Below are 27,963 nucleotides of genomic sequence, written 5' to 3' on the forward strand. Positions count from 1 at the left end.
AAAGTCAAATTACGGTATTTAATTTACAGCAGATGTAATTTAAAATGTTGTTTAAAGTATTTCAACTACTGAGGAATGTGAATGTTTTTAAGTATACCTGAAAGTCTATTGTCAATTGGTACCTCATTGAAATCTACCATAAAATTGTATTTTATGTATTGTTAAATTAAAAAAACAAAAACAAGATTGTTTGGTTTGGAGTTCTAACTTTCAGGATTTTCAATATTTTTTTCAAATATATACTATCTCATATTTGCAACAGTGCAAAACAAAATAACTTGCATACCTTATCTGTGCGGGTGCATATGACACGCACACAATCATTTAAAACTGCATTAAAATATAGTAAGGATTTTTTATTAATACAAAACTTTTTTTGAATTTGGCTTTTTTAGTTCCATCCATCTACTAAAGGATATTTGCAATAATGTGCTTTCTACAGAAATGATTATATTCATTATTCAGGTATGAATATTCAACCTCAAAGATAAAAATGGGATCACTCATTCTTTTCTGTAGAATAGCCACATTTACATAAATCATTTTCCACATAAGTCCACATTTCCTCAAAGAACTCAAAATATGAATAGATTTTGTTCTATAATATTTTGGGGCTTTAGATATTGCCCCAAAAGAATTTTTTTAAAAACTCTCTTCAAAAGAACTTAATGATTTTGTGAACAAAGGAGAAGCCAAGAATCTGAATTAAAAATGTTTGAGTACAAAACTATACACGATCTTGGAAATATTATTATATTTAACATTGAGATTTTAAAATATAAATGGGGTGAGGGGGATTTTTCTTCCTTGGATGCAGTTACATAGGAAGCAATACTGCATTGCTTTATTGACTCAACAACCTCTGGAGAAGTAAGACAATTACAATAAAATCAGGATATTTCCACTGATATTGCAGCACCAAAACTATTTTCAATGAAACTACAGGGAATGTGAATATGTGCTTGTATCTAATACGTTCAGGGCAAAATTGATCCTTCTTACTTTTCTCGGTCTTGTTCCAGGGCTTTTTGCTGGGCCTCCACTGTTGCTTGCAAGCCTGTCTGTTCCTTACAACTGTTGTTCAAAGTTGCAAGTTTCTGCTTTTGCTCCTCAATTTCTAGGGTAGAATGGCGCTGTAAAGCAGAGTGCCGCCTTTCCAACTTAGCAACTGCTTGTTCCAGTGCCTCCCGCTGCTGTTTTTGCCTTGATTCGAGAATTTCTTTCTCTTTTTTCCAAACCTTTTCTTCTTGACGAGCTACGTTGGCCGTGAATTCAAATGTTTCTTGAAGCTGCTGCAGCTCACTGGCACTAGTTCTGTATTGGGCAAGCTGTTCTTCTTTTTCTTCCATTTCTTTTTCCACCTCATAAAGTGTATTGTCCAAGCTTTGCAAGCCTCTGTCTAAAACTTCAGAAGCTCTTTGTTTTTCTTCCATCAAAGCTGGTAAATGATTATTAATGAGATACAGAAGTTGTCGTTCCTTATGGTGCAACCTATATTCACACAATCTTATTTTGTTACATTCTTCCACAGCTAATGCAGTATCTGATGTGTTTTTGTCTAAATTTAAGTGCTCTGTGTGTACCTGTTTCAAATGATCCAGATTTTCTTGTTCTTCGATCATCTGTTTTTCTAGATGATTTCTTTCTTGAACCAAATCTCTCTCTAAGCTAGTCAATTGGTCTAGCTGTTTTCTCTTAAAATCCATGAAGTTACACTGTACCTTTTCTAATTCTTCACAATCCTCCTCTGCTTCAGATCTGGCTTCTTTGACTCGCAAGAGAGATTCTCTTATGTCTTCCAGATTCTTCTTTTCTTCTTCAACTCGTTGCAGATCTCCTCTTTTTAGCAGCTGTATCATGATTTGTTTGTCTCTAAGCTGTTCTTCTAGATTTGCCACCAACAATGCCTGTTCTCTTTCCTGAGCTTCCAATCTCTTTTTCTCCACTTCTAATTTTAAATACTGTTCTTCTTTTTCCTTTTTAAGTTTTTCCAGTTCGTGAAAAATCTGCATTTTCTCCGCTTTTTCATTTTGATTAAGCTCTTGTAATCGCTGAAGTTCTTCTTTAACACTACCAAAAATTTCTTCTTCTTGCTTCTTTTTCTGAAGCTCTATTTCTTGCTGTTCCCGTAATCTCTCCTCTTCAAATTTTTCCTTTTCTGCCAATAAATCTTTCATCCTGTTTTCTATGTGAAAGCTTCTCTTCTTAAGATTCTCCTCTTGTTTTCGGATTTCCAGCTGAACTATTTCAGTTTCTTTACGTTGTGATTCTACTTCTTGTTGCATTCTTTCTAATTCAGCCTTGTTAGTTTTTTGTTTCTCCTCCATTTCTTCTATGAGTTTCCTAAAATGTTTTAATGAAAGAGATTTTATTTATCTAAAGATATACCTAATGACTGTTACCTAAAAATATAACATTGACATATTTGAAGAATTACATTTCTAAATGGAATTATTAAGAAACAACCTTTGATGATTAAAACAACTATATATTTCATCTTTAATTTTAGATAAGGTGGAACTTCCATCTTACACAATTTGGGGGGCCTCTTGGACTCATGGCTCCTGCTTGAGGAGCAGGTAGTAGCTGAGAATAAGGGTGGGGGATGGCTTTGCAGAGATTCATCCAGTGTACCAACTGCACCCTTTTCTGGACTGGGAGGCCTTGTTCATAGTTATTCATACCTTGGTCACCTCCCATTTGGATTTCTGCAGTGCATTTGGGGCTGCTCTTGAAGATCACCCAGAAACTATAACTAGTCTAAAATGCAGCAGCATGTACAATGATGGGTGCTCTTATGTTTGGTCATGTAAAACCTATGTAGTGAGAGCTACAGGAAGGAAGTCCAGAAAAGTAATAGAATTACAGACTTTGCAAAAATAAGGCAATGCTAATATTAAGTCAAAGCCTTCTCACAGCAATTATATTCAAACAAAATTTAGCGACCCTTCTGAATATTTCTATAAACTGTTTGTTACCAAAATTAGAGTAGTGTACCCATTGGACCAAACCAGTGGTGGTTTCAAAATTTTTTACTACTGGTTCTGTGGGTGTGGCTTGGTGGGCGTAGCATGGCTTGGTGGGCGTGGCATGGTGGGTGTGGCATGGGAAGGATACTGTAAAATCTCCATTCCCTCCCCAATCCAGGGGAAGATTACTGAAAAATCCCCATTTCCTCCCGATCAGCTGGGACTTGGGAAGCAGAGAATAGATGGGGGCGGGGCCAGTCAGAGGTGGTATTTACCGGTTCTCTGAACTACTCAAAATTTCCACTACCGGTTCTCCAGAACTGGTCAGAACTTGCTGAAGCCCACCTCTGGACCAAACTTAAGATGAGGTTGAAGGGTACAGAAATAAATCAAGTTTATGTTTGAAAAAAAGGACAGTCCAATAATATATGCAAAATGGTCTGAATTGTTCCATCTCTACAAGAGCCCAGGCAATCTAGACTTCATCTCTAAAACACTGATGATAAGAGATTAAGTGGTTATAGAAATCTGTTCCTATTATTATTACAAAGCTCAAATAAAATCAAATTATGTTGAATTACAACATAAATGCCATTAGACCTTTCTAAAAGAAAACTGTTAGAAAGTTAATAATACAGAGAGAAATCTGCTTGTTTTCAACCACTAAGCTTTATCATTAAAAAATTCTAGCAAAATCAAAAACTCTCTTATCACGTATCAACAATATAAATTTACAAAGAAATATTAACAAAAGTTACCTTTTACTTTCTAATTTTTCTAGTTCTTCTCTTTGTTGTCTCTCAAATTCTAATCTGTTGTTTCAAAAAGGAAAGAGCTACATTATTTTTTGTAAGATCATTTTGATGAATTATTAGAACTGCATGTCTATAATTTAATATGTTCAACAAAATGAGTTTCATGTACAATCTAATTTGTAACCATGTTAGAGAAACATTAACATGAGAGAAGAATGATCAGCATTGGTTCTACATGTTAGATCCATGCAAGTAAAGCACTCAATATAAAGAATTTAATTTTTTTCTACCTTAAAAAGACTGGTCCTTTTATAGGGAAAAGGCTGCCAGAAGATGTGGAGAGAAATAAAGTACAGTAATCAATTAAGCAAAAAGAAAAACAGCAGTAACTATAGAACAGAAATGTTTCATAGATAGATAAAAAGAAAATATGAAGGACATTATTAATGAAATACTAGCTATTATATTTAAAAAATCCATTGCAAAAGATTCAGATTTCCCAACTTTCAGGTGCAATTTTCCAGAGGAAATTGCAAGCAACAAACAGTTAAGATACAATTTATATATATTGGAAATTTAGTACACAGAAGATGGATTTTCTCTGTAAATCAGAAACAGATACATGCAACTAATACTTCTTCTACTTTCAGTGTAATTGTGTTATACATGATCACTTTATTAGATCTCAACTCACTTGGAACTTTGATAGAATTGTGAATCATAGATGAAGAAAAATTTTACATGCACGTAAGAAGATGGGAAAAGAATTTATATTTAAAAACTATCTTTATAGATACACAATCATTTTATTACGTTTTAGATTATATTATTCATATCATAGTTCACTTGTTGAAAATATGAATATTTAAAAGTTAAAATATACTTCATTCAGAAATAAATATATAATTGCTAACTGAATATTTTAAAATATGCTTAATTTTTACTACTAATATCCTCAAATTCCTGAGAGTCTTCCATTTTTAATGTGTTGAGTTTTGAGTGCCTGCAGAGTATATCCAGAGAGAAAGATATCATCTATGGCCCATGTTCCTTGGAGGAACAAAATACCAAACAAGTTAATATATTCCGGAAAAGAGGTATCTGTGTTCTTCACTTTCCAGACAGGTATGTGCCAAGAAAGAAGGGAGACTGAGCCATCATCATAGGAGGGTTGGTGTCCAATCCTCCATTGATGATCTGGTTAGCCTCATATGGTCTTCAATTTCAGCAGATGAGGGTGTTTCAAAAGATTGCTCTCCAGAAACAGAAACCCAGGAGAGACATGAGCTCACAGAGGAACTGGCTGTGTTGATGCACAGTTTGATGCACATTAAGACTGTGCAATGGTCACTACAAAATGTAATATCTCTATGACTATGTTGGGGCTATGTGCAAGTATGGTCCTTGCCCATTTATTTCAATTTAAGCCACATAATATGTTAATCCTCAGGGTCACCTGAGTAGTGCTCCTGGTTCCTGTAGTCTGCAATTTTTCTCTGGAAATCCATTCCTACTCCCACACCATTCAAAGGGTGTTCATCCCAAATTGTATAGCTAAAAGTCTTTTCAGTGACCCTGAGGACACAGATAAATCTCCAAGTGCTTCAACGACCTTCTAAAAGGATGCAAATGGCCAGCTGTCTGCAAGGAATATAAATCCTTCCATTCTCCATGATCCTGTTAGAGCTGAAGAAGCTTCTTGGATGAGAAGCGAAATGTCTTCAAAGAAAAAACCCAGAAAGTCCAGTTGCCTCCTGAAAAAGCACCTTTGGAACTCTCTTTCAATTCCACTCCCAATTTTTTTTAGCAGATTCCTCTGAACAGGTGTTATTACGTTACCAAACTATTATCCACATTTTCTAGGCCTCACCATCTAGAGTTTCATAAATTAATTCTAGCCTCCTTCATATAAGATGCAAACCTTGGTTTGACACAGGTTGTTATAAAGCAAAAAATGTCCTCTTACTGCAGTGCTTACTTTTCTGATGGACAACTCATTAGGTTCCTTTTCATCACTCAGAGAGCATAAGAAATTTTATAAAGCACTTAAGAAAGAACAAGCAGTAAGGAGGGATAAGGGGAGACTACTGGGACCACCAAGTGAGAAGGTTTTGGAAAAAGCTGGTTAAAATCTTATGGGTCTTTAAAATCCAAACAGACATGCATCTTGTTCACCACCTGCTGGATACAACATTTGCCAAAAAGAAGAAAGACTGCTTCATTGATATTGCTATACTGGGTGATGCTAGGATTGAGGAAAAACAAGTGGAAAAAATTAAAAAATATTGGGACTTGCAGATCAAAGTAAAACACTTATGGAAAAAGAAATCCATTGTTATACCAATTGTGATTAGAGCCTTTGGAACAATATCTAAAGGATTCCCTCTATAACTGGAATTACCAAATTTATCAGACCTGAACATCCTAATTTTGCAAAAAAAAAAAAAGAAAAAGAAAAAAAAGAAAAAAAAAAACCAAACCCTACTTAGAATTGCCTATATTCTTAGATGCTACCTTAATAAATCTTAGATTCTTGATGAAGCATTATTAAGTTTCCACCAGTCTTTAAGTATAAATCTAATTGTAGGTTACCATCCATAACAACAAAAACAAGAATTCAGGACTTTATCTTCTACACTATAGAATAGATACAGACAACATTAATTTTCAGGGGGAAAATTGTCGATAGATGGAACAAGATTCTGAATACATGTCTAATAACTCTCATTTGCTGAATCTGAAATACTTTCTATCAGCCGATTCTTCTTCTAAAGAAAGTTCCTGTCATGATACCCACAGGGCATGAATGAATGGCAATCATCCCTGTAACAGCCTCTTCCCTCCCCCAACCCCCACCTTATGGAATACTCCCCGCTTCTAGAACTTTGTGCAACTTCCAATTTGCTACAGTTGCACAAACAGGTTAAAGCTGTTTTATGTTAATGTGCTTCCAATTCCAACTGATTGACTGTGTATATCCATCTGGGGTTTTATCTTTGCTGGCTATGGTTCTTTTTTGGTAATTATATTTACTTATCCATTATTATGCTTTTGGGTTTTTTCCTTTTTTTTTTCCCGCCCTCCCCCGCCACTCAAAGCCTTTGGAATTGGGACAGGTTATAAATATTGTGAAATAAATAAAGATTTGCCACACTTTAAAACGTTAGTTGATTTCTTGGCAATAATTGTTTCTGCACCTTAACTTATGTTCAGTTGAAAATCAAATATTAGGAAATAACCCAATTTTTCAATGTCTGGCAACAAAAATAAGCCTTGCAGGAAAAAGCTCCAGGGAAAACTCCAATTTTTTTCTCCCACAAGATTTTCCAGATTTTTATTGGGTCATCACTCTCAGAAACTTATAGCTGATTAATGCCTGTTAATGATTGCAGCTACGTAAGGGTCAGAGAAAAAAGGATTTCAAGTGCAAACAATGAGAGACAAACTATGCCCAGGCTGATTGTGTGCTTCCCAGAAATCATCTGTGGCCACTCTTGAAGAAAGAATGCTGAAGTAGACAGACTTTGGTCTGACACTGAGGGGCCATTTTTCTTGGGAGCAAATTACCTGTCATATTAAATGATTGCATTTAATATGTCTTTTGCTGTGATGGTGGTTTAATTAAATAGCAAATCTACTCTCAAGCAAACTGCAACTCTGGGAAACGTAAGTGAACTTCAAGAACTTATATGCCTGCCCCCACCTCCTACCCACCAAAGGTGGCAAAAATACAGAGCGTGAATATAGAACATTTTTTACAACCTAAAAGAATAAGCAACTTGGGGGCTAGAGAGCAAAATTTGACATTTTATTGAATGCCTTATTCCACACTACCACCATTTGAAGTGACAGATATATCTGCTCTGCACAGTGGAGATCGAAAACACATTAAGCAGAAGTACATTACAGACATAGCTGCATTAAGTTAAAAGTAGACTGTATTAGGTTAAAAAAAGTAGACTGAAATACTAACTAGATTACTGAGATACAAGCAGTAGCTTTGAAAAAGAGCCTTACCTATGAAAGTACAAATAGTTAAGAGTTGTAAGCTAATTTTTTTGACATAGAAGAGGGAAGAGATATTTCCGGTCACCTGACCCGTGCAAGAAACAAGTATTATCAGGAGAAATTGTTCTAACCATCTATGTAGTGGTCTAAAATTCATACATGAAACAAGGGAATTCTTTTAACGATTGCAATTGCTATTTTGCAGTTATACTTCAACCTGGATGACAGTAAACGTTGCACAGCTTTACACTTAAATACAGTTACATACATTTACAATTAATACAATCAACTGGCCAGAATTTTAAAAAATATTATCATTTTTTTAAAAAAACATATATTTATGTATTCCTTTATAATCATATTTTTAAAATCCTGCATTTTCCTTTTCCTTTTAGATTTTACATCTTCAAACTTTTGGAGCTACTTCTTAATATAAGATTATTATTTTTGTTGGGGGATACCTACAATGTCCTAAAAACAACGATTAAATTTATTTATAATTTGGAGTAAAATGATAGTAGCACTCACATTAAGTGAGTAATGTGCTCATGATTTGAGCTTAGTTCTTTGCATAATGAAAGGATATAATAGTATAAAAGTTTTAGAGTCTCCAAACAAATGTAGGCCATTAGCCATGCCTTTTGGCCTCCTCAAGTGATCTCTGGATTGCAAAGGCAGATTTACTGAGCACCTTACCAAGGTGCTCAGTAAAGGTGCTCAACTCACTCAAGCTGTAGTAAAGACAGTTCTGCTGTTAGAATATTTATCAAGCAGATTTTTTTACTACCTGATTTTCACATTTCTCCATTTTCTCTTAACAATTAATATTAATACATATTATTTACATATTTGAAGGATAATTAAAAATAATTACATGTTCAAATGTAAATACAATATATTGATATCAGCCATAAAAAAGTAGTTGAGAAAAAACCCACCCTGGATTATACAGCATAACTGTTGAAAGGTTTTCACAAGACTTTGAAAGATCTGACATGGACAAACTGAAGGAAGAAAGCAATCCACTCTGTTAAAGACAACAGAAAAGTTAATGGTTATTTGACTAACTGATTGATCAATTATATGCTATCAAGTTGGTTTTGACTCCTTGCAACTACATAGATGATTTCCTCCATGACAATATTTTTTGTGTAAGAATATTTTGGGGTGGGGAGCATAAACATTGTACTTTAATCTCATTCAAATTATTGCACCAAGATCAATCAGGTCCTTAGTTTAGAAGTAATGGAAGTTTGTTATGTATTCCATAATCTCACCTTTCTTTTCTCCCTCAGTTTGGCTGCTTCCTTGGGATGATTGAATCGAAACATATTTGTCCGCCCAAGTAATATTACAGCACCTGGCAAGAAAATCATTGAAGCCATAAGCAAACCAAAGGCACAGATAATTCTTCAATTCAGACTAAAACACAATTAGTTTACTCCATCATGGAATGAAAAATACATTTTTTAGAAAATGAGCTGTAGACTGCCACTTTTAAAAATGAAATGTATGATGTTTGTATTCTAAGCTGGATAAAATTGCTTACTCAGATGTTTTAAGAGCAAGAGAAAACCATTTATTGGCAATAAACTTTTCTCCCAATTTAAAAGAAATCCTCCAGGCTTTTTGAAATGATTCAAGTGGAATAGAGTGTATTTTAGACATCATAGCCATATGTTTTTTAATATTTATTTTTCAACAAACGCAAAGAAATACAATATATTTGAAAAGAAAAAATGTGTGGAAGCTCATAAAAACTCACACAGAGAGCATTGTTTTTGTACCAGATTATTTGAATAAATTGTACTATATAATAGCAACCATATCAATTGCTGCATTAACTGATCACCTGCAGTAAAAGTTTGGCAAGACAAAATTTCTCACAGAGCAATGATACTCTGCCTCAGAAATAATATTTCCACCCATATTTTAATAATTACATGCAATGACATAATCATAAAAGTTGAAAAGGTCTTATGAATACCAAGACCACCCTCCCAATATAGTGTCTCAAGAGTGTAGCAAGTCTTATGTGCCTAGAGATTTATGTGCCTATTTTCATAAGTATAGCAAGCTTAACACATAACTACACACTTGACAAAAGAGGATGAGTAGAACCAATGAATGAATGAATGATTTTTTTTTATTCCAGACTGAATATGGCAGGGAGGTGACTGAACATCTAAAATCCTGTGAAGTTTACCAGAAGGTAGAGAATAGAAGGAATAATTTTATAATCCTTCCCTATCATGGAAACTCTATACCAGAGATTGGTAGATATAGTCAACATAAGACAAATCTCCAACTAGATCCCTCAGAGGCAGCCACTTTGTATCAACTCTTATGGCCTTCACCACTAAGTGGACTAAGACAGCAGTTCTAAATTGAATTTTACTAAGACTGTAAATCAAATACTAATTCATCTTTTTGCCAGAATGGGTTAAACAATGGCGATCCTGACAGATGCAACAACTTACTTTCCTGTCAGAGATCATGTGGAAGTTATGAGCTACTTACAATAAGGAACATCTCATAACCATTCCATGTTATCATCAAGCAAATAGATTAATGGGAAAGTTAAATGAAACTTGGGGTCCATGTTTGAAAAATGTATAGGAGAACATTTCAACAAATTGGAACTTGATATTGCCACAGCTTGTTTCCATGCAGAGCTGTAGAACAGCCTTGTCTTGGATTTCCTCTTCTGTACAGGAAGGATAAGTCTGAATTAGGTCAGAGATTTCATTCAGATATAGGCTTTATAAGTATTTTGACCATGATCAGAATGCTTTTTACTGTACTATTATGTTTATTCTCTCACAACCAGGAGACAGTAAATGAAGTGGCAGAATAGATTGAACGGCATCAGTGATCAAGAAGAACAAATACAACCAAACATGAGCATAGATTCAGGTCTCCATGGCAATCAGAATGGCAAAACATTAATACTTTGCATTTATTGCTATCCATTCACCCCTATTTAGAGCAATCCAAACAATTCTGGGTAGGAAGATAAGTTTTTGGGGTGCTGTGATCATTTTTCCAGACATTAGGGGGCATAACATGCATAATCAAACCACTGGGCAAGTTTAAAAGGGGTGACAGACACACGGTCTTACAAAATTATTTGCAAAAAATAAAAAATGAACAGGATCTTCTGTAACATCAGCACCATGGTTTAGATATTTGTCCTATCTGGTTGGTGAAAACCGACAAAGGTAACTTCATCTTGATGAAGTGCTTGTGGCTAAATGCATCCTTGAGTGATGAGATCATGCTACTTGACTTGAAGAAAGTGGCAGTGCATCCTTTTTTCAACTTGCCATTGCTTGACCCAGCTATTAGCCTTTTTCCAACTTTCTCTTTCTGGGAAATGTTCTTAAAAAGGCAGCAGATCTGTAGTTACATGGTGCTTTCGATGAAGCAGGAAATCTAAATCCTTTTCATTTAGTTTCAGGCCAAGGAATGAGGCTACATTGATTGCTCTTGCGGTGACCTGTGGTAGGACAGGGAATGGAAGGAGTATGGCCTTCCTGATCCTGCTAGATCTCTCAGTTATCTTCAGTAATAAGCACGGCTCCCTTGTGAAGTCAGAATTGGGAGTATGTTTTGCAGTAATCGTTTCTGATGGGAAGTTTCATTTGAGTGTGATGTATAGAAGAGAGGTCAAATCTTGGAGACCTCCACTATGGGGTGTCATGGGGCTTGACCCCTTTTCAGTCTCATTTCATTTCCATATGAGGTCAAAAGAGGGGAATAACTCCTCTTGGAATCACAGTTTATTATAAGGGGAAGTGGAGGCCATAGCTAGGAAGACCTATATGCATAGTTTATTTATTTATTGTTTATTTATTTATTGGTTTGATTTATATGCCGCCCTTCTCCGGGGACTCAAGAAAGCTGACAATGCATTAAGCAATAGCCTTCATACTTTTGTATATACCTGCTTAGTAGGGCTTTTGGCCCCCCCCAAGCGGTGTTTTTTTTTTATACAAAGTCAGTTTATTGCCCCCACAATCCGGGTCCTCATTTTACCTACCTCGGAAGGATGGAAGACTGAGTCAACCTTGAGCCTGGTGAGATTTCAACTCGCAGTAATTGCAGGCAGCTGGCAGCTAAGTGCTACTTAATTGCACTTTAGTCCGCTGCACCACCAAGGCTCCTTATAGTTCTATATTGTGTACAAGCTGTGTTCTTTTGCGGATCTTATAGCTTTGTAAACCATTACTAATGCCTCTATTCCTTCATATTTGCTCTACATAGGGCTGCCCTTGCAAAACTTATGGAAGCTACAGAATGCAGCAGCCCTAAATTATATCACCATTAAGAACCCTAAGGTGAGCCTATCCTCTGCACCATCTGATTTTTTATAATGCTGGTGCCATCTTTGCTGCTGTTTTCTAAGACAGTCAAGATCTGGCTTTTTTGGAGGATATTTGGGGATGGATGACTACTGTTTTGCTCCTGAAGAAATAGCAATTGTTAAGAATTATGACATGTATGACTGTATAGTGGCTTATGATAATAATTTTATTTTTGTGTCATTATTACTTTTGCTTTCGGCTCAACTGTATTTTAATGCTAGATTTATATTGAATGAAGGAAGTTGCATAAAGTGATTTTATAAGCTTTAGCAAATGAATAAATAAATCTGAATTTATATCTTGAATCTGATCTGTCTAACCCATACCATACCATTGTTCCAACTGAGTTAGCTTTCTATGTTCTGCTCTAATTTACTCAAATTGAGAATAGCTCAAACATTTCTTCTTGACTTGGAGAGATAAAAAATTATCTGGAGATTCAAATTAAAAACCTAGATTCCATTCTATAAATATTATGAACCATCACATCTATTGAATGGACTGGAAATTAAATAGTTCAGCAGGGCAAGAGAAGCTGAAAGAATTAAATTTCAAGTTGAAAACAGAATATGGTTTACAAATGAGGAGACATAAGATTTTCTGTGCAGTATCACCTAAGTGATCTTGAATATAGCCAGGTGATTACATTCTGTTTGGTAAATTCTATCAATTTTCTTGTTCCAGCATAGTTCTGTCAATAGAGTTTATAGATAGAAATCAGTATCAAATGTAATTTTGATGTGACATGGCTTACACTTTTCTTCAAATACTTGTACTTCAGCTTGCCTTTAATTTCATGTAAATATTCCAATCCGCTATAGAAATAAAAATGTAATAAAGTTGGTAGGACTCTACTGCATCGATTCTTAGAGAAGAAGGATCTAGTGCTCTCTTTTCATTCAAAACTATACTAACAATTCTTACTAAACCTTATCCCAGGCTAATATTAAAGATTTACTGTTCATATAACTTCATGCTGTAAAGCTATTTCAATACTCTCACTGTAATTTATGTGATGCATTGGGTTGGTTTTTTTTTTTTTCAATTCGTGTACTCCTTTTGCAACTACTAAGTCTGAAGTTACAATTCCAGCAGCTATGCCATAAAATAATTTCTTTTGACTGTTACGTAGATAGTTGTTACTTAACATTCTTCTTGTTCTGAAAGTTACATTTTCTATTTCCTTTTTGAAGGATACTCACTCAATCAACTGTTTCAAATCAATGGGAAAAGTAATTCTATGCGGCACATTTATATTACAATATTATAAAAAATCAACAAGCATATACAGAATTTAATATTTTGCAACTAATAACTATTTATTTAGAAAACTTTTGTAGGATTTATTTCTACAAACAAGTTAATTACAGAGTAATTAAACAGTGCAAAAGAAGGTATTTCAGTACTTCCAATGTCATTTGAAGGAAATGTCATTCTGCTCAAAGTCAACTGCACAACCAAAAGGGATTTAGAGTTTAAAAGTATTTCTTACGGGCAGGTGAGATGTGATACCAATTACATTCATACAATTAATAAAATGGTCTTTTTTGTTATTTGAATAGTAGTTAAGCAAAGTCTGAAGATTCTTGAGATCTTGGTAATATTAGGGAAGAAGAAGAGGAAGAGGAGTTGCTTAATGTTCATTGCCATGTAACGGATATAAATGTAACTCCACTGTAACTGAAAATATATGCATGATTGCTATCATAACCAGTTGCTCTGAGTCAGAATAGAAAATTGAGGTTTTTTTTTTAGTAGATTAGTACTGTAAATTCAAGAAGAAGCAGAGTAGTTTTTGTTACATATGTGCAACATGCATATGGGCACAATATCATTAAGTTATCATACAGTTTGGCCAACCAGTTTGCAAGTACAACCAAAGCCCAAACATATGTTTTTTACTTCAAACACATTTACATTATCCTATGTAATCTAGGTTCCTCATCTAAAGGCCACCTTGTAAGCCAAATAAACCACTTGTCAACTCTCAAAATGACTCTAGCTGATGTTTCTTGCTTCGTGTCTTAGTTGCCATTCTACTTATGGAATGTAGAATGTTTTCCTCCAATGTGCCAGACATAACAATGATAAGGCTCCTGAGAACCAAGGCTAAATCAGCGTGCCATAGCAACTTGGCAGGAGGGAGTGCTGAGAAGTTCATCACCTGCTTGGGTGGCTTATATGACCTATGACACGAGGGGAATGGACAGTGTCTATTCTTTAATTATACCAAAAACGCGGGAATTATTCAGTGTTGGTTTCATCTTTGACCATGCCGATATGATGTACCTAATAAACTGGATTTTTGAGGAAGCCAAGGCCTCAGAGTCTTGAATTAGTTGGGAGCATTACTCGGCACCATGACACCACTGTCAGCTTCCCACTACTTACGTATATACGATAAAATAAACTAAACAGAGTAATACATGAATAACGAATGTGAATACAAAAATGAAATATGGCAGAATTTTTTCTAGCTTCAGTTTTCTCATTCATAGCTCCTCTAGTTCTCTTTCATATAAATTACATGTATAGTACTTGCTTCGTTGCAATGATCTTATATTCTGACTCTAAATTCTGTAGGTCAAATTTCATTATTCCAGGATATAGTTTCATGACCTGAATAGTACAACATATATCTGATTTAAAATGGCTCCTTTTTGACAATTTCAAATTTTCCTTGGTTTATACTTCTCACATTCCATTTTCCAATGATATATCTCCTACTAAAAGATGAATTTTTCTTTCAGTAGTGGTTCCTTTGTTGATAGAATTTATTAGGACTTTGTTCAGGCCATATTTCTGTCTTCAGATCTGCTTGTTAAAAGTTCAAAGCTTTCCCCCTGTAATTAGAGGAAAGTCTTCCAAATTGTGAGTCTTAACATCTGGCATCACTATAAAGTTCTTCTCCTATATAAGTTGGTTTGTCTGATGTTTGCAAAGCCCACCTATCCTCCTTCCACCCTGTGGTAATTACCCAAAGATCTCCTCCTCCCTTTTCTATCTCATTAGAAGGATGACCTAGCTAAGAGTTCCCATTCTTGCAAGCATCACTGTTACAGCCATTGATGCCATTGAACTCTCCCATCACAGCAAAGTGGTAATTGATCCTCTCTGACTTGGTTGTTTTCTTGCAGATGTTTCAATACCCAAACTAGGTAACATCATCAATGCTAGTGGCAATTGCCTAGCAATAGCAATATTCAAAATTGATGGTCATCACTACAACTTAAAAAAGAATAGGACATTTTTTTTTTATCTGAATACATATTCCTATATATTCTGATAAGCAATTTCAGTAAACTCAGTGAAATAAATGAAATAAATCTAAAGTCAGCAGAAGCTGGGATTTACAGCCATGCCCAAAGTAATAGAGTCCTAACAAGATAAGTAAAATGCAAGCAAGCAAGTCATTAAGGAGTAAACTAGATGGCTGGAAACATTTAGTGCTGGAAACCAAGGTATTTTGATTTAAGTTAAATAACATTTATTAACTACAAGTTCTTAGACATTAGGGTAAGAGCTCAATTGTGTTTAGGAAAGTGTGATGTCTTTTGATCCACCCTTTATGGAATATTTTAATACACATATAAATAACCTAGTCAGTAAGGATAATCTTATTAATCACCCTGACAATAATATCCTAATGGGTTGTGGCTCATTAACTAACAATATAATATAACCAATTAAACAAAAGTAGATTTGCATAAGTCACAAAGAAGGTTTATAAACCCACTTCTCCCTGGATACTGCTTATTGGCCCCTGGTATAGCAACTGTCAATAAATCAATTTATGATTTGATATATTGTATCTCCATATCTGGTATAAAAGTACCCTATGGAAAAGAAAAACATTCCTTCAATAGCAAATTTCATACCTTAGGTTTTATGCTAAGTGATTGTCTAATGTCGTTAAGACATAAGGCTAAAATTGGCAGACAGTAAATTCTAGTCCCACCTTAGCATGAAGCCAGCTGGGTGACCTTGGGCCTGTCATTCCCTCTCAGCCCTAGGAAGCAGGAAATGGCAACTCACTTCTGAAATCTTGGCAAGAAAACTGCAGGGACTAATACACAGGCATACACGCACACAATGGAAAGGAAATATTGTTTAGTACAAGGTTAGCAATTTTGGTTGTAACTTACTTTGAAATTTTTAAAATAGGAAGTAGAATACAAGTTCTTTAAATAAAACTATTTAAATAACTATTTTTTCTGGACACTCTGTGACAAGGTCAGTAACTGTCTCTGAATTTCCTTTCCTCTGTTTACTGGCTCTAAACTTGTACAACACTACTTGTATGGCTCATGTCTTCTTATTATGGCAAGTCTTCTTATTATGCTCATTGCTCAAGTCTTTACTTCATTATCTTTACAATATAATTCCCTTCAACTCCTTCTTTGTCCAACCATTTCAAATTAACACTATTTTTCAAATGAAAGGGTTAAGCATGAAGAAGCTAATTAAAAATTTCTGACACAGGTATTTAAAGGTCCTAAAATTCCAGACTTAAAAATATTTAACAAATAGTTCTAATACACGATTCTTAAAAGCTAATGCTAATATATTATGAAATATGACAGCTGTCATTTGTCTATATTTAAGCTAGTAGCCTTAGTGAATCGAGAATATGTAAATCTTCTTCTAAAACATGTGTTCTCCAAGTTAAACCAATAACGTCATGAAGAAAAATAAAAACATGTAAGTCTCAATTTAACATACTTATAGAATTGAAGAACCCTAAATTGCATAGTATTTCTTCTTATTGCCTCAGCATGCAGATAGTAAACTTAAATAAAATAGTGTGGGGGTGCTCTATAAAGCCCTGAGAGAGAAATACACATTACAAATAGATGCATGCTCTGTTAGGGGTTAACACTCAAGCATCTGGAATGTCATAATCCAGCTGGAGATATTGATTTTGTCCTTAGATTGGTGAGGAAACTGATGAAAAGCCTTGCATTTCTCAGAGCAACTGAATTCTTTAAAACATGCAAAACCATAGCAGTCTTGTAATCTTTTCTCTCCTTCCTTCATTTTAATACTCAGAAGCCATGAGAAAGATTTTGTGATAAAATAAGGATGGTAAAGGAAAAATAAAATGGAACAGCTTTTTTCAAGACACTATTGAAAATGAAATTGAGCAAACTGAACATTGCTGCAGGCAAAGTTTAGTGCAAACATTCAGATGAATTAAATGGTCCTTGCATCGTCAAATCCTCAGGGGACTAGCAAGGAACTGAGGTGGTTCCTTTGTTGTTAACATCTGTTGTCCTCTCTTAGCTTTTGTGGTTTTTTATTTTTTCCAGTAGTAATTGTTTTTTATATCTTAACAGTTTTATAGACTTATTGTACACGACCCAGAGTCACTTTTTCATAAGATGGGCAGCCCATATAAATCTTGATGAATAAATAATTAAAATATTCCATCTCCTGATGTGAGGCTTAATTTCTTTAAGATAAGCAGGAGGTATTATTATTTCCAATGTGCGGCTAGGATGATTTAATTTCTGTTCACTTTGTGGAAAGGTTAGACCTAAGATGCCTTGAAATCACAAATTGTTTTAGTCTCCACTAAAATACATTTCTACTCCTACCAATACACACATGTACACACACACACACACACGGTCTCACTATATTTATCTGCCTATCTGTCCTCCTCATATCCTGAAAGTTTTCAGATGCATTGGACCTGAAAGCATGATGGCTGGTAATGATAGAAAATGCAATCTAAACACATTTGAAAAACAACAGAGAAGGCTGGATTGGAAAAGTACAGTACATGCATCTCATTAATGTATCATCTGTACAGCTGAACTGTAATAAAATATGTAGAAGAGCTCCGAAATGAGAAAAGGCAAAGAAATGTCTAGGATAATACCTTGGTTGAGTTGTGTAGCCTCTGTGATTTGAATTCCATTTATAGAACACTGTGCTCCATCGAGTGGTATTAAATGAACCGTTCCATTGAAGTGTTCAAAAATGCAGTGCTCGCTTTCCAAATCAAGACCATGAAGTACTAAAACACAAAAACAGATCTGTAATAACAATTACAATAGGATTTTTATTTTTCTAATCCTGAAGTTTTAATCTATTAACACTTATCCCATTAATTCCTAGATTTCATAGTTTCTTTGCATTGCCTGTATACAGAGAAAGAATATTTAAAATAAGAAAGGTAAGTAAACTAGTCTATATAGAAGCAAAGAAATAGATCAAAAAGTACACATTTTTAAAATAACAATTCAAACATGAAATTGATTAGATATCAGTAGACACTGAAAACTGTATTGTGTTAGAGAGCCATATAGAGCAGGGGTCCCCAATCCCTGGGCCACAGCCCACTACCAGGCTTTTAGCCATTCGGAACTGGACCGCGGAAGATTAGTGCAGCTGTAACAATGATCATTCTTGAGATATCATTGAGGCACTGGAAGTGGTCAAAGATAACGTGATCTCTGTTATGAATCCTAGGAAGGAATAAATTGTGCTGAATATCATAATGTAAACATAGATTTGGTCCTATTAGCATAGAGGTATCAAACTTGATCGCGTTGCGGGCTGGATCGTGACGTATTGCAAGGTTTTTTGCCTTTGTGGAGCCGGGGTGGGCGTGGCCTGCACGAGCTGAATCCAGCCCGCGGGCCGCATATTTGACAGGCCAGTATTAGCATGTAATGTCGAATCCTTCAGAGTTTGGGTATGATTACAAAATGCATAACTCCTCCATCTAATGAATGGTTATGCATACTTGGAAGTCTTATCCATTCAGTTAAGTGGAAACAGCACCCCTTATTCTTCTTCTAACATGACCAGCAGCTGCTCCTACTCCTTTAGTGTCTTTACTCTTTTTGAAAATCAGATGCTTCCCTTTGAAATGGACAGAAGGGCTCTTAAACAATACATCTGGAATGATGATTTTCAAATCAGTCTAAGTTTCACACTCACAATTCATAGAATTTTCTCTAAAAGGCCAAGCTTCGTACCTTTCTTTTACAGGAAGATTTACTAAATCTTCGATTTATGACCATTTTTTCAGTAACCGTTCAAAATTACAGTGATGCTGAATGAAGGAACTTACAGCTGGTCCCTGAAGTTACAGCCATTGCAGAGCCCCCAGAGTCCCATGATGAAAATTTAGGTGCTTTGCAGCCCACCAGCACTTACAACTGCAAGGGTGCTTTAATTCCCTCCAATCTTTTCCCCGTCTATGTCCTTTCAACCCCCTGCACTCTGCAGCCCCTATTGCCCTAGCTGTCCTTTGCCAACTTCTTGCTTCCGTTGCTGACCAAACATGCCCACACTGGCCCTTTGCGAGGCAGTTGCTGGCCACACAAAGGTCGCACATGACAGTTTCCTCAAGAGAATTTTGGAAGAAGGTCTCAAATGACTGATAGCTACCTTACAAAGGGCCAGAGCAGACAGCAGGAATCTTAGAGTACAGGGCAGTGTGGGCATCTGGGGCTTTGTGGGTGGTTGCTTTGTGCCAGGCTGCCGGGCAGCTACTTTGTGCCACATTGCTGGGCAGTGACTATGTGATGCATTGTGGAGTGGCTATTTGCTTCACACTGTTGGATTGTAGTGTCATTCCATACTGCTGGGGTTTTCTGGACAGCTGGGTTTCCTGGGTGGCTGTTTTATACCACTCTGCAGTTTCATGCCATGCTGCTGAGATATGGCTCTGCACTGCAGTTCAGGAGCTTCTTAAATCCCAAAGCCACGGCATACCAAGAATCCCAAGCAACAATGGCAAGCAACAAAGTTTTGAGGTTGTTTGCCACCTCTGCCCTTTGGTGCAAGATAGCCAAAGGGCAGAGGTATGGGGCGGGGCGGGGTGGAATAAGCAGTAGCAGGGGATGAAGTAGAAGCAATCCCTTATATTGGAAGAACCAAGGCTCAGGGCTGGACAGACCAAGCTGGGAATGGTTTAAATTGGAATGGATTCTTGGCTAATGCCCAGTGGAATTCAGTTAACAATAGCAACAGGGAGTGCTGGGATTGCTGTTGCTAAACAATGCAGTCACATGATGTTGCGACCGCACCACTTAACAACAGAAATTCTGGTTTCAATTGTAATCCTAAATTGAAGACTGCTTGAATCACAATTCCAAAATTTAATCAGACCTGTGCTTTGGGCAAGTTGGAGGCATTGCCTCTGTTGTTTTGTAAGGGTGTTATAAAAATGCCTCTTTTCATCAGCATAGATATCCACATGGGGGGGGCTCAGTAGAGTCCCTGAGCAATATGCACCTTTTCTATTCAACTCTGGATGCCTTCTATGTAGTCTATGCTAAAGAAATTCCCTGGTAGAGAGTATTTCTATTACAGTTATACTTCTTATACTTCTTAATTATACTTCTTTTGCTCCAACCAAGATTCTGATATATTGTCCTGTTTGGTGCTTATTTATTTTTTTATTTTATTTTAATTTAATTTGTATACCGCCCTTTTCCCAAAAGCGACTCAGGGCGGTGAACAGCCAAAATTAAAATACATACAATACAAAAGTTAAGATAATTAAAAGAGATTAAATCAATCGGCCTCCCAATTTAAAAATCCCATTAAAAACCATTTAGGCTAGGCCGGCTTGCTGGAATAAATAAGTCTTCAGGGCCTTACGGAAGGTCCGGAGGTCCAGGATCAGTCATATTCCAGGAGGTAGCTCATTCCACAGGGCGGGTGCCCCCACAGAGAAGGCTCTCCCCCTGGGGCTGCCAGCCGACACTGCTTGACCGACGGCACCCTGAGGAGGACCTCTCTGTGAGAGCGTATTGGCCGGTGGGAGGTTATCGGTAGCAGCAGGCAGTCTCGTAAGTACCCTGGCCCTAAGCCATGGAGCGCTTTAAAGATGAGAACCAACACCTTAAAGTTTATATACAGCATATGTACTGTGCATCTTTACTTGAGATTCAACAATTGTATTATTTTCCTCTTTAACTTTTAATTTTGAATTTTATCTTTTCATAAATCTATATACACATACGCAGGGGCACAAAACAGAGAGACGTATATATAAGACTGGTTTAATTTGAGAGCTATAGAAGTATAACCAAAAATATAAATCTGCATTGCTACAAGAACAAAGACTTTTATTCATATGCGGTATTATGCTGAGAGCAACAGGGAGGAATTCATAAAGTAGTAGAGAAGGGCCAGGGATAAGAAGTTTATAATATAATGGCTTATTTCCAATACCATAAACCTTAGTAAAAAATAATGCAGTGTTCTATTTACATCAGCCATTCTTCCAAAAACCACAGGTATGATTTCTTCTGTAAGCATCCTATAATAGATACCTGCTCATGGCAATGAGTACTTTATGCATAGCCCTAATCCATGGATGGGGGAAATGAAGAATGTGTGTGTGTGTCTCAGTGGTTTGTGTGTGTTAGCATAGTAATTCTAAAGCCCAAGTTTATGAATTTAGAAACTATCCTCCTAACCCTGCAACCAACAATTGCTGGAACAGCTATTAGATTAAAAGAGAAAGAGAGCATACTTACCAATATCTTGTTCTCTTGCAGCATCATCTCTGCCAACATGTGTTTGGCCCTCCTAAGGGAGAAAAATTGACATGGTATAGTCACTGCAGGTAGTCCTTGACTTATGACTGCAAATGGAACTGGATTTCTGGTTATTTATTTATTTATTTATTTATTTATTTATTTATTTATTGAATTTCTATACCGCCCTTCTCCCAAAGGACTCAAGGCGGTGAACAGATTAAGATTTCATATACATATAATATTTTTCTTATATATATAAACAGTAAATAATAAATTGGTGTATCTGCTAAGACCTTGGCATAGAATTTAGATGTTTATGCTAGCCCTGCTTGTTGAAACAGAAAGGTCTTCAGGGCACGTCGGAAAGTGTGAAGATCTGGGATTATTCGTATTCCAGGAGGTATTTTATTCCAAAGAGTAGGTGCCCCCACAGAGAAGGCTCTCTCCCTTGGAACTATTAGACAACATTGTTTTAATGATGGTACTATGAATAGGCCTACTCTGTGAGAGCGTATTGGTTGGTGGGAGGTTATTCTCATAAGTACTCAGGTCCTAAGCCATGGAGCACTTTAAAGGTAAGAACCAACACCTTGAAGCGCACTCGGAAGGCCACCGGAAGCCAGTGTAGTACGCGTAGAAGAGGTGTTACATGTGAGCGCCATGTTGCTCCCATAATTACTCACACGGCCGCATTCTGGACCAGTTGGAGCTTCCGGGTGCACTTCAAGGGGAGCCCCATGTAGAAAGCATTGCAGTAGTCAAGTCGGGAAATGATGAGGGCTTGAGTGACTGTGCATAATGAGTCCCGGTCGAGAAAGGGACGCAATTGGCGAATCAGGCGAATCTGATAGAAAGCTCCTCTGGCCATGGCTGTTATATGATCTTCTAAAGACAGTCGTGCATCCAGGAGGATGCCTAAATTGCGAGCTTTCTCTGCGGGGGTCAATGACTCGTCCCCAATAGTTAGTGATGGGACTAACTGGCTGTACCGGGACACCGGCATCCACAGCCACTCAGTCTTGGAAGGGTTGAGTCGAAGCCTGTTTCTCCCCATCCAGACCCGTACGGCCTCAAGGCACCGGGACATCACTTCAAGGGCATCATTGGGGTGGTTTGTGGTGGAGATGTACAGCTGAGTGTCATCAGCGTACAGATGACATCGCACCCCAAAACCATGGATGATCTCCCCCAACGGCTTCACATAAATGTTGAACAGGAGAGGCGAGAGGACCGACCCCTGTGGCACCCCGCAAGTAACGGGCCTCAAGGTTGATCTCTATCCACCTGTCAACACTGACTGCGACCTGTCAGAGAGGTAGGACAAGAACCACCGTAATACGGTGCCTCCCAGTCCCAGCTCCTCCAACCGGTGCAGCATGATACCATGATCAATGGTATCAAAAACCGCTGAGAGATCTAATAGGACCAGGATAGAGGAACATCCCTTATCCCGAGCCCTCCAGAGATCATCAACCAACACGACCAATGCTGTTTCTGTGCTGTATCCAGGCCTGAAGCCGGACTGGAACGAGTCTAGATAGACAGCTTCATCCAGATACTGTGGGAGCTGTCGTGCCACCACACTTTTGACAATCTTCGCTAAAAAGTGAAGGTTGGAGACTGGATGGTAGTTTGCTAAAACAGCCAGATCCAGAGAGGGCTTCGTAAGCAGGGGTCTTACCACCACCTCTTTCAAGGCGGGAGGTAAGAATCCCTCGCTCAGAGAAGCGGTAAAAATTCTCTGGAGCCAGCTACGTGTAACTTCCCGGGTAGCCAGCACTAGCCAGGAAGGGCATGGGTCCAATAAACATGTGGTTGCATTTAGCTTCCCCAGTAACCTGTCCACGTCCTCAGGAGTTACAGTATCAAACTCATCCCAGATAATGTCCTCAAGATCTGCCCTCGTCATGTCATCCAAATTAACCCAGTTAGAGTCCAAGCCTTCCCGAATCTGAGCAATTTGTTAATTTCATAAGTTATTACACTCCTAAGTTGAGGCACCAATGTGACCGGAACTGATTTTACAAATTTTTTTTGAGGTACAGTAGTTTTTTAATGAATCACTGTGATTGTTAAGCAAATTTTGTGGTTGTTAAAGAGAATGGAAGAAAACATTTTAACATATGGCATATTAAAGGATATTTTGAACCCTGGACCCAGAAGTTAATTTTAAGGTATCTGTCTCTATAGATAGACTATGTTTAAAAGATGTTATGGGAAAGGAACAATTTTTACCAGAAAAGACTGAGACTGATCTGAACATGGATTTAAAAATACCTTAGTAGATGTCTTTATAATGAAAAGAGATTGTATGCAAAAAATATAACAGAAGAATGATCTGGATATTTTTTCCTATATTAGATTTACAAAAGAAGCTTCATAAAGCTTTGAAGAATTTCGTGAGAGCAGACAAAGTAAAAATGAAAATAAATCAAGTTCTAGGTCATTATTTGAAGGGATTAAGGATCAAGATTATTAAAAATAAAAAGGAATATAAAATTGACTTAGTTGATCAGGATTAAAATAGATATGTTGGCATCCCTAGTATCTTTAATGGAGTTCTGCTGATCACTGGGGAAATGATCAGGTTTTAAGGATTCGTTTATAGATAAAATATGGGATATGGGAAGAAGATATCACTTCTTGTATTTTAAGAAAAGGTGATAAGTTACTAAAATTGTTTAATTTGTGATGAAGGGGGAAATTATTTCTTTATATATCCTATTTCCCCCAAAATAAGACATCCCCTGATAATAAGCCCAATCGGGCTTTTGAGCGCATGACAATAAGGCTAAGAGCTTATTTCAGGGTTCAAAAAAATATAAGACAGAGTCTTATTTTCGGGGAAACACGGCACTTCTTTTCTTCTTCACTATATGTTTTTTATTTCTTTTCTAATTTATTTTTCTTTTCTGTACTTTCTATTATTTCTTTTTAATCCTTTTTACTTTGTATGAATTTTTTATCACTGTAATTATACAGTGTATCTGTATCTGTAAATTTTAATAAAATTATCATGAAAAAGAACTACCTTTATTTCACTACTATGTTGAAAGATGAGTGCATATGAAAAATTATTTTGCCCAAGCTACAAAGGAAAATTATAGCAATAATTCTCTTATGCTTTTAATTTCTCTTCCTATAGCTCTATGAACAGGAAAGAGGCTGCTCTCAATTCTAAGATTCAAGAATTTATTGAATTAATTGTGAATTTTAGATTCAAAAATAATACTTTTTTATTAAACTTCAGATTGCTAAAATCACAAAACACACACTAACGTATTCTGTCTCTTCCTATACAAGCTTAAGGTACATTTGCCTGGAATTAGAGGTCTTATTAGTTAGTGATGTATTGCTTTTCTCATGCTTCCCATGACAGCTAGTAATATTTGTTATTTAAATTCATTTTAAAACCATATGATTTCTAATATTATTAGAAATTATTATTTATTTCTAGTTCTGTGCTTATTAATGAAAGCAAATGAAATGTTTCAAAGCATCAACAAGTCATAGTCAGAGTAAAATGAATTAAGAACAAATACAAATAAGAATGTTATTCATCTATCACTAATCCTCAGGGCAGATATAGGCAGTAGATGACTGATAAAAGCATATTAAACAAGTTAGAATATTCAGTAATTGACCTCCATTTTGCATAGAAGTAACAGATGTTTAGTATACTCAGACAATAAATTAGTACAAAAACACAACTGTCTTATTGGAAACTGGAAAGCAGATAAATATTGAATTACCTTCAAATGATACAAGATGATACCTGTGCTTAGAAGATCATCATCAATGCCTATTAAGTGAGGTAATTCAGAATCTAGCACAACTCCAATTCCTTCTTTCCGCAGAGCTAAAGTTTGCTCCTGTACATACAAACATGATAAAGTCCTCTTAAAGACATTTTTGCATATTGATTCAATATATAACTATATTGAATATTAAATTATATAATTTAACTGAGGGTAAAATCATCACAGTGTTAAAAGAAATATTGGAAATTACTATAATTTCTACAAAATAGTGTGCGAACCATCATCATAAATCAGTTGAATATTGATTTTAATTATTTGATAGAAAAGAAATGCAACAAATAAAATAGCATGACTTATGGTAACATGTAAGTATCAAAGCTTTGGTATTTAGATATTTAGGAGCAAGAAGACTGATATGGCGTATGATTAATATCATCCTTCAATAATTTTTGAACTCATAATGTCTGACCTATGGCAATGAGTTCCATAGATCCATAAAAAATAAAATTGCAGCTCCTAGAAGTAATTTTAATTTGTACTCAGGGCTTCCATTGATAATAAATATACAGAAGAACAGCATTCAGAATTTTCATAAAACTTACCCCAAATATAAATTTGATAGCTATATTTTGTTGTATTGAAGTTTCTAAAAACTCTTCAATAAAACATATTGAAATAATCCAGTTTATTTGTTTAAAACATGGAGCTATACAGGCAAATGCCACAATATTACTAATGTAAACACTAGCTAAAATATGCTCACAGTAGGCACCAAAATTTCATACATTGGAAAGAATTTTTTAGTCCATCCTTATCAAATACACTTCTCCAGTTTAAAGCTACAAAATGATTCTTCAGTGCATAGATCACATTTAAACTAACAAGAAATATTCATGGACAGGTTTAGCTAGTTTTGCAATTTTATAGCTAAAACCTCCCTACAGTATTATGCTGACATGCAAAAATGCATATGAAATAAAATTTACAGCAACTAAATCAAGTAACTAGCATTACTAGCATCAAAAAGCGTCAAAAGAAAAGAACCAGCTGAATTTCATATAAAAATATTTAATGTTAATCTACTTGTATTTTAAAAAATGGAATTGAACATTAATGTTTCCTACACGTTTCACGCCTCATTTTGTCTTAATTGGTATAAATTAGTTTCTCCATAAAAACAGACATTCTAGATATGCTGACCTACAATTCCCTTTTTCCTTCAACTAGCATGGTTGATTATGTATATATAGAGTTCAGTACATCACTAAGTCTGAAAACCGATATAAATGAAAAAGCCTGTAACACCACTAAACAGTTGATTGTGTTTTAAAATATTACATTACCTAGCAGAGCAACGAAATTGAACATAAGAACATACTCATCTATGGCTCAAATGCCACTTTCCCCCATCGAGACAGAGTCCATTGCTCCTGACAGATTAATTTCAGTCTGTCTAGCAACAGGCAATTTTGGGGAAACTTACCTATTATGGCTTGGCACTTGAGCAACTGCTCCTTCACTACAGGATATGTTTTATGACATTTTCTATTATGTCACAAAATGTTTTATGGTAATTGTATGTCATAAAATGTTTTATAACACTTGTTAAAGTTTGGGGGTTTATTCCATGGGAGTCATGGATCGCAGACTTAAACACATTCTATATAAGTTAGCCCATTTGAGATACTTTGGTGCAAAAGTTGTTGCCCTCCAATGCACTGTTTTGCCCAGTAAAAGATTATACACAAACAGGACAGTTTTAGTAGTATATAGATATATAGAGAATATAAGTTTAGAAAAAGGTTGGTTCTGAATATGTGACTGAAGCATGTCAACTCACACATATTGAGAACAAAAGAATGAATATTGTATAAATATAAAACGTGTCTTGATCACATGAAGAGAATGAATGAGCTATAAAACTATTATGAAGGAAAAATGAGTGGATCAAGAAGAAGAAGAAATCTAAATTATGGGTGAATGTAGTTCATGATAACCCCAAAATCAAAGAAATGCTAAATTTAAACAACATATGCAATCTCTGAAGCAGCAGACATAGTGGAAGTAAGTACGATTAAATATGGGACGATATATTTAATATTATTAATGTGAACCAATTTTAGCTAGGTTTCATTTTCTTGTTCTTATCACATGCCATTCTTTCTTTCCCTATTTTTTGCTGTTTTTCTGAGATCTACATATTGCTGTTTACTCTTTCATGGTAAAATTGCAGAAAATGGACCTTCTGATTTTTGCCAATCTATCACATCTCATGTAACAACCCCAAAGCTGTTTCAAGAGAATGTAATTCTTTTGAAAGTATGGGATAAAGGATAGCTAGAATGGAGTAGAAATAGAGAAACGATGTAACCTCTTTTGCTCTAGCAAAATATTGATCATTAATATATTACTACTAGTTTTGACTTTTTGGGTACATATGAGAATTTTATACTACCTTGGATGAAGCCATGATACCCTAACATTTTCACACAGAAATAAATGTATTCATTTTCAGTGACATGATGTTGAAATTATAAGTTATAGGAAAATTAATACAAAAATGAGAATGACCAGCTAAAGGTCAAGACAGTACA

At 35.8% G+C, this 27,963-nt stretch overlaps 1 protein-coding gene across 2 annotated transcripts in view; it reads right to left on the minus strand.

Annotated features, from left to right (window-relative positions):
* Window positions 1-27,963, minus strand: part of KIF16B (kinesin family member 16B) — a 135,752-nt gene that overhangs the window by 58,807 nt on the left and 48,982 nt on the right. For both annotated transcript variants that reach the window (XM_070933062.1, XM_070933061.1), the window contains exons 13-20: window positions 25,361-25,480; window positions 21,606-21,657; window positions 17,984-18,121; window positions 9,010-9,092; window positions 8,671-8,759; window positions 4,015-4,047; window positions 3,728-3,781; window positions 1,003-2,343 (exon numbers count right to left, since the gene is read on the minus strand). In XM_070933062.1, the coding sequence (XP_070789163.1) occupies window positions 1,003-2,343; window positions 3,728-3,781; window positions 4,015-4,047; window positions 8,671-8,759; window positions 9,010-9,092; window positions 17,984-18,121; window positions 21,606-21,657; window positions 25,361-25,480 (1,910 nt within the window). The remainder of the gene's footprint in view (window positions 1-1,002; window positions 2,344-3,727; window positions 3,782-4,014; window positions 4,048-8,670; window positions 8,760-9,009; window positions 9,093-17,983; window positions 18,122-21,605; window positions 21,658-25,360; window positions 25,481-27,963) is intronic.

The sequence above is a fragment of the Pituophis catenifer genome, unplaced genomic scaffold (assembly GCF_029215685.1).
Source record: "Pituophis catenifer annectens isolate HBS135680 unplaced genomic scaffold, rPitCat1.0.hap2 SCAF_1, whole genome shotgun sequence".
Taxonomy (NCBI): Eukaryota; Metazoa; Chordata; class Lepidosauria; order Squamata; family Colubridae; genus Pituophis; species Pituophis catenifer.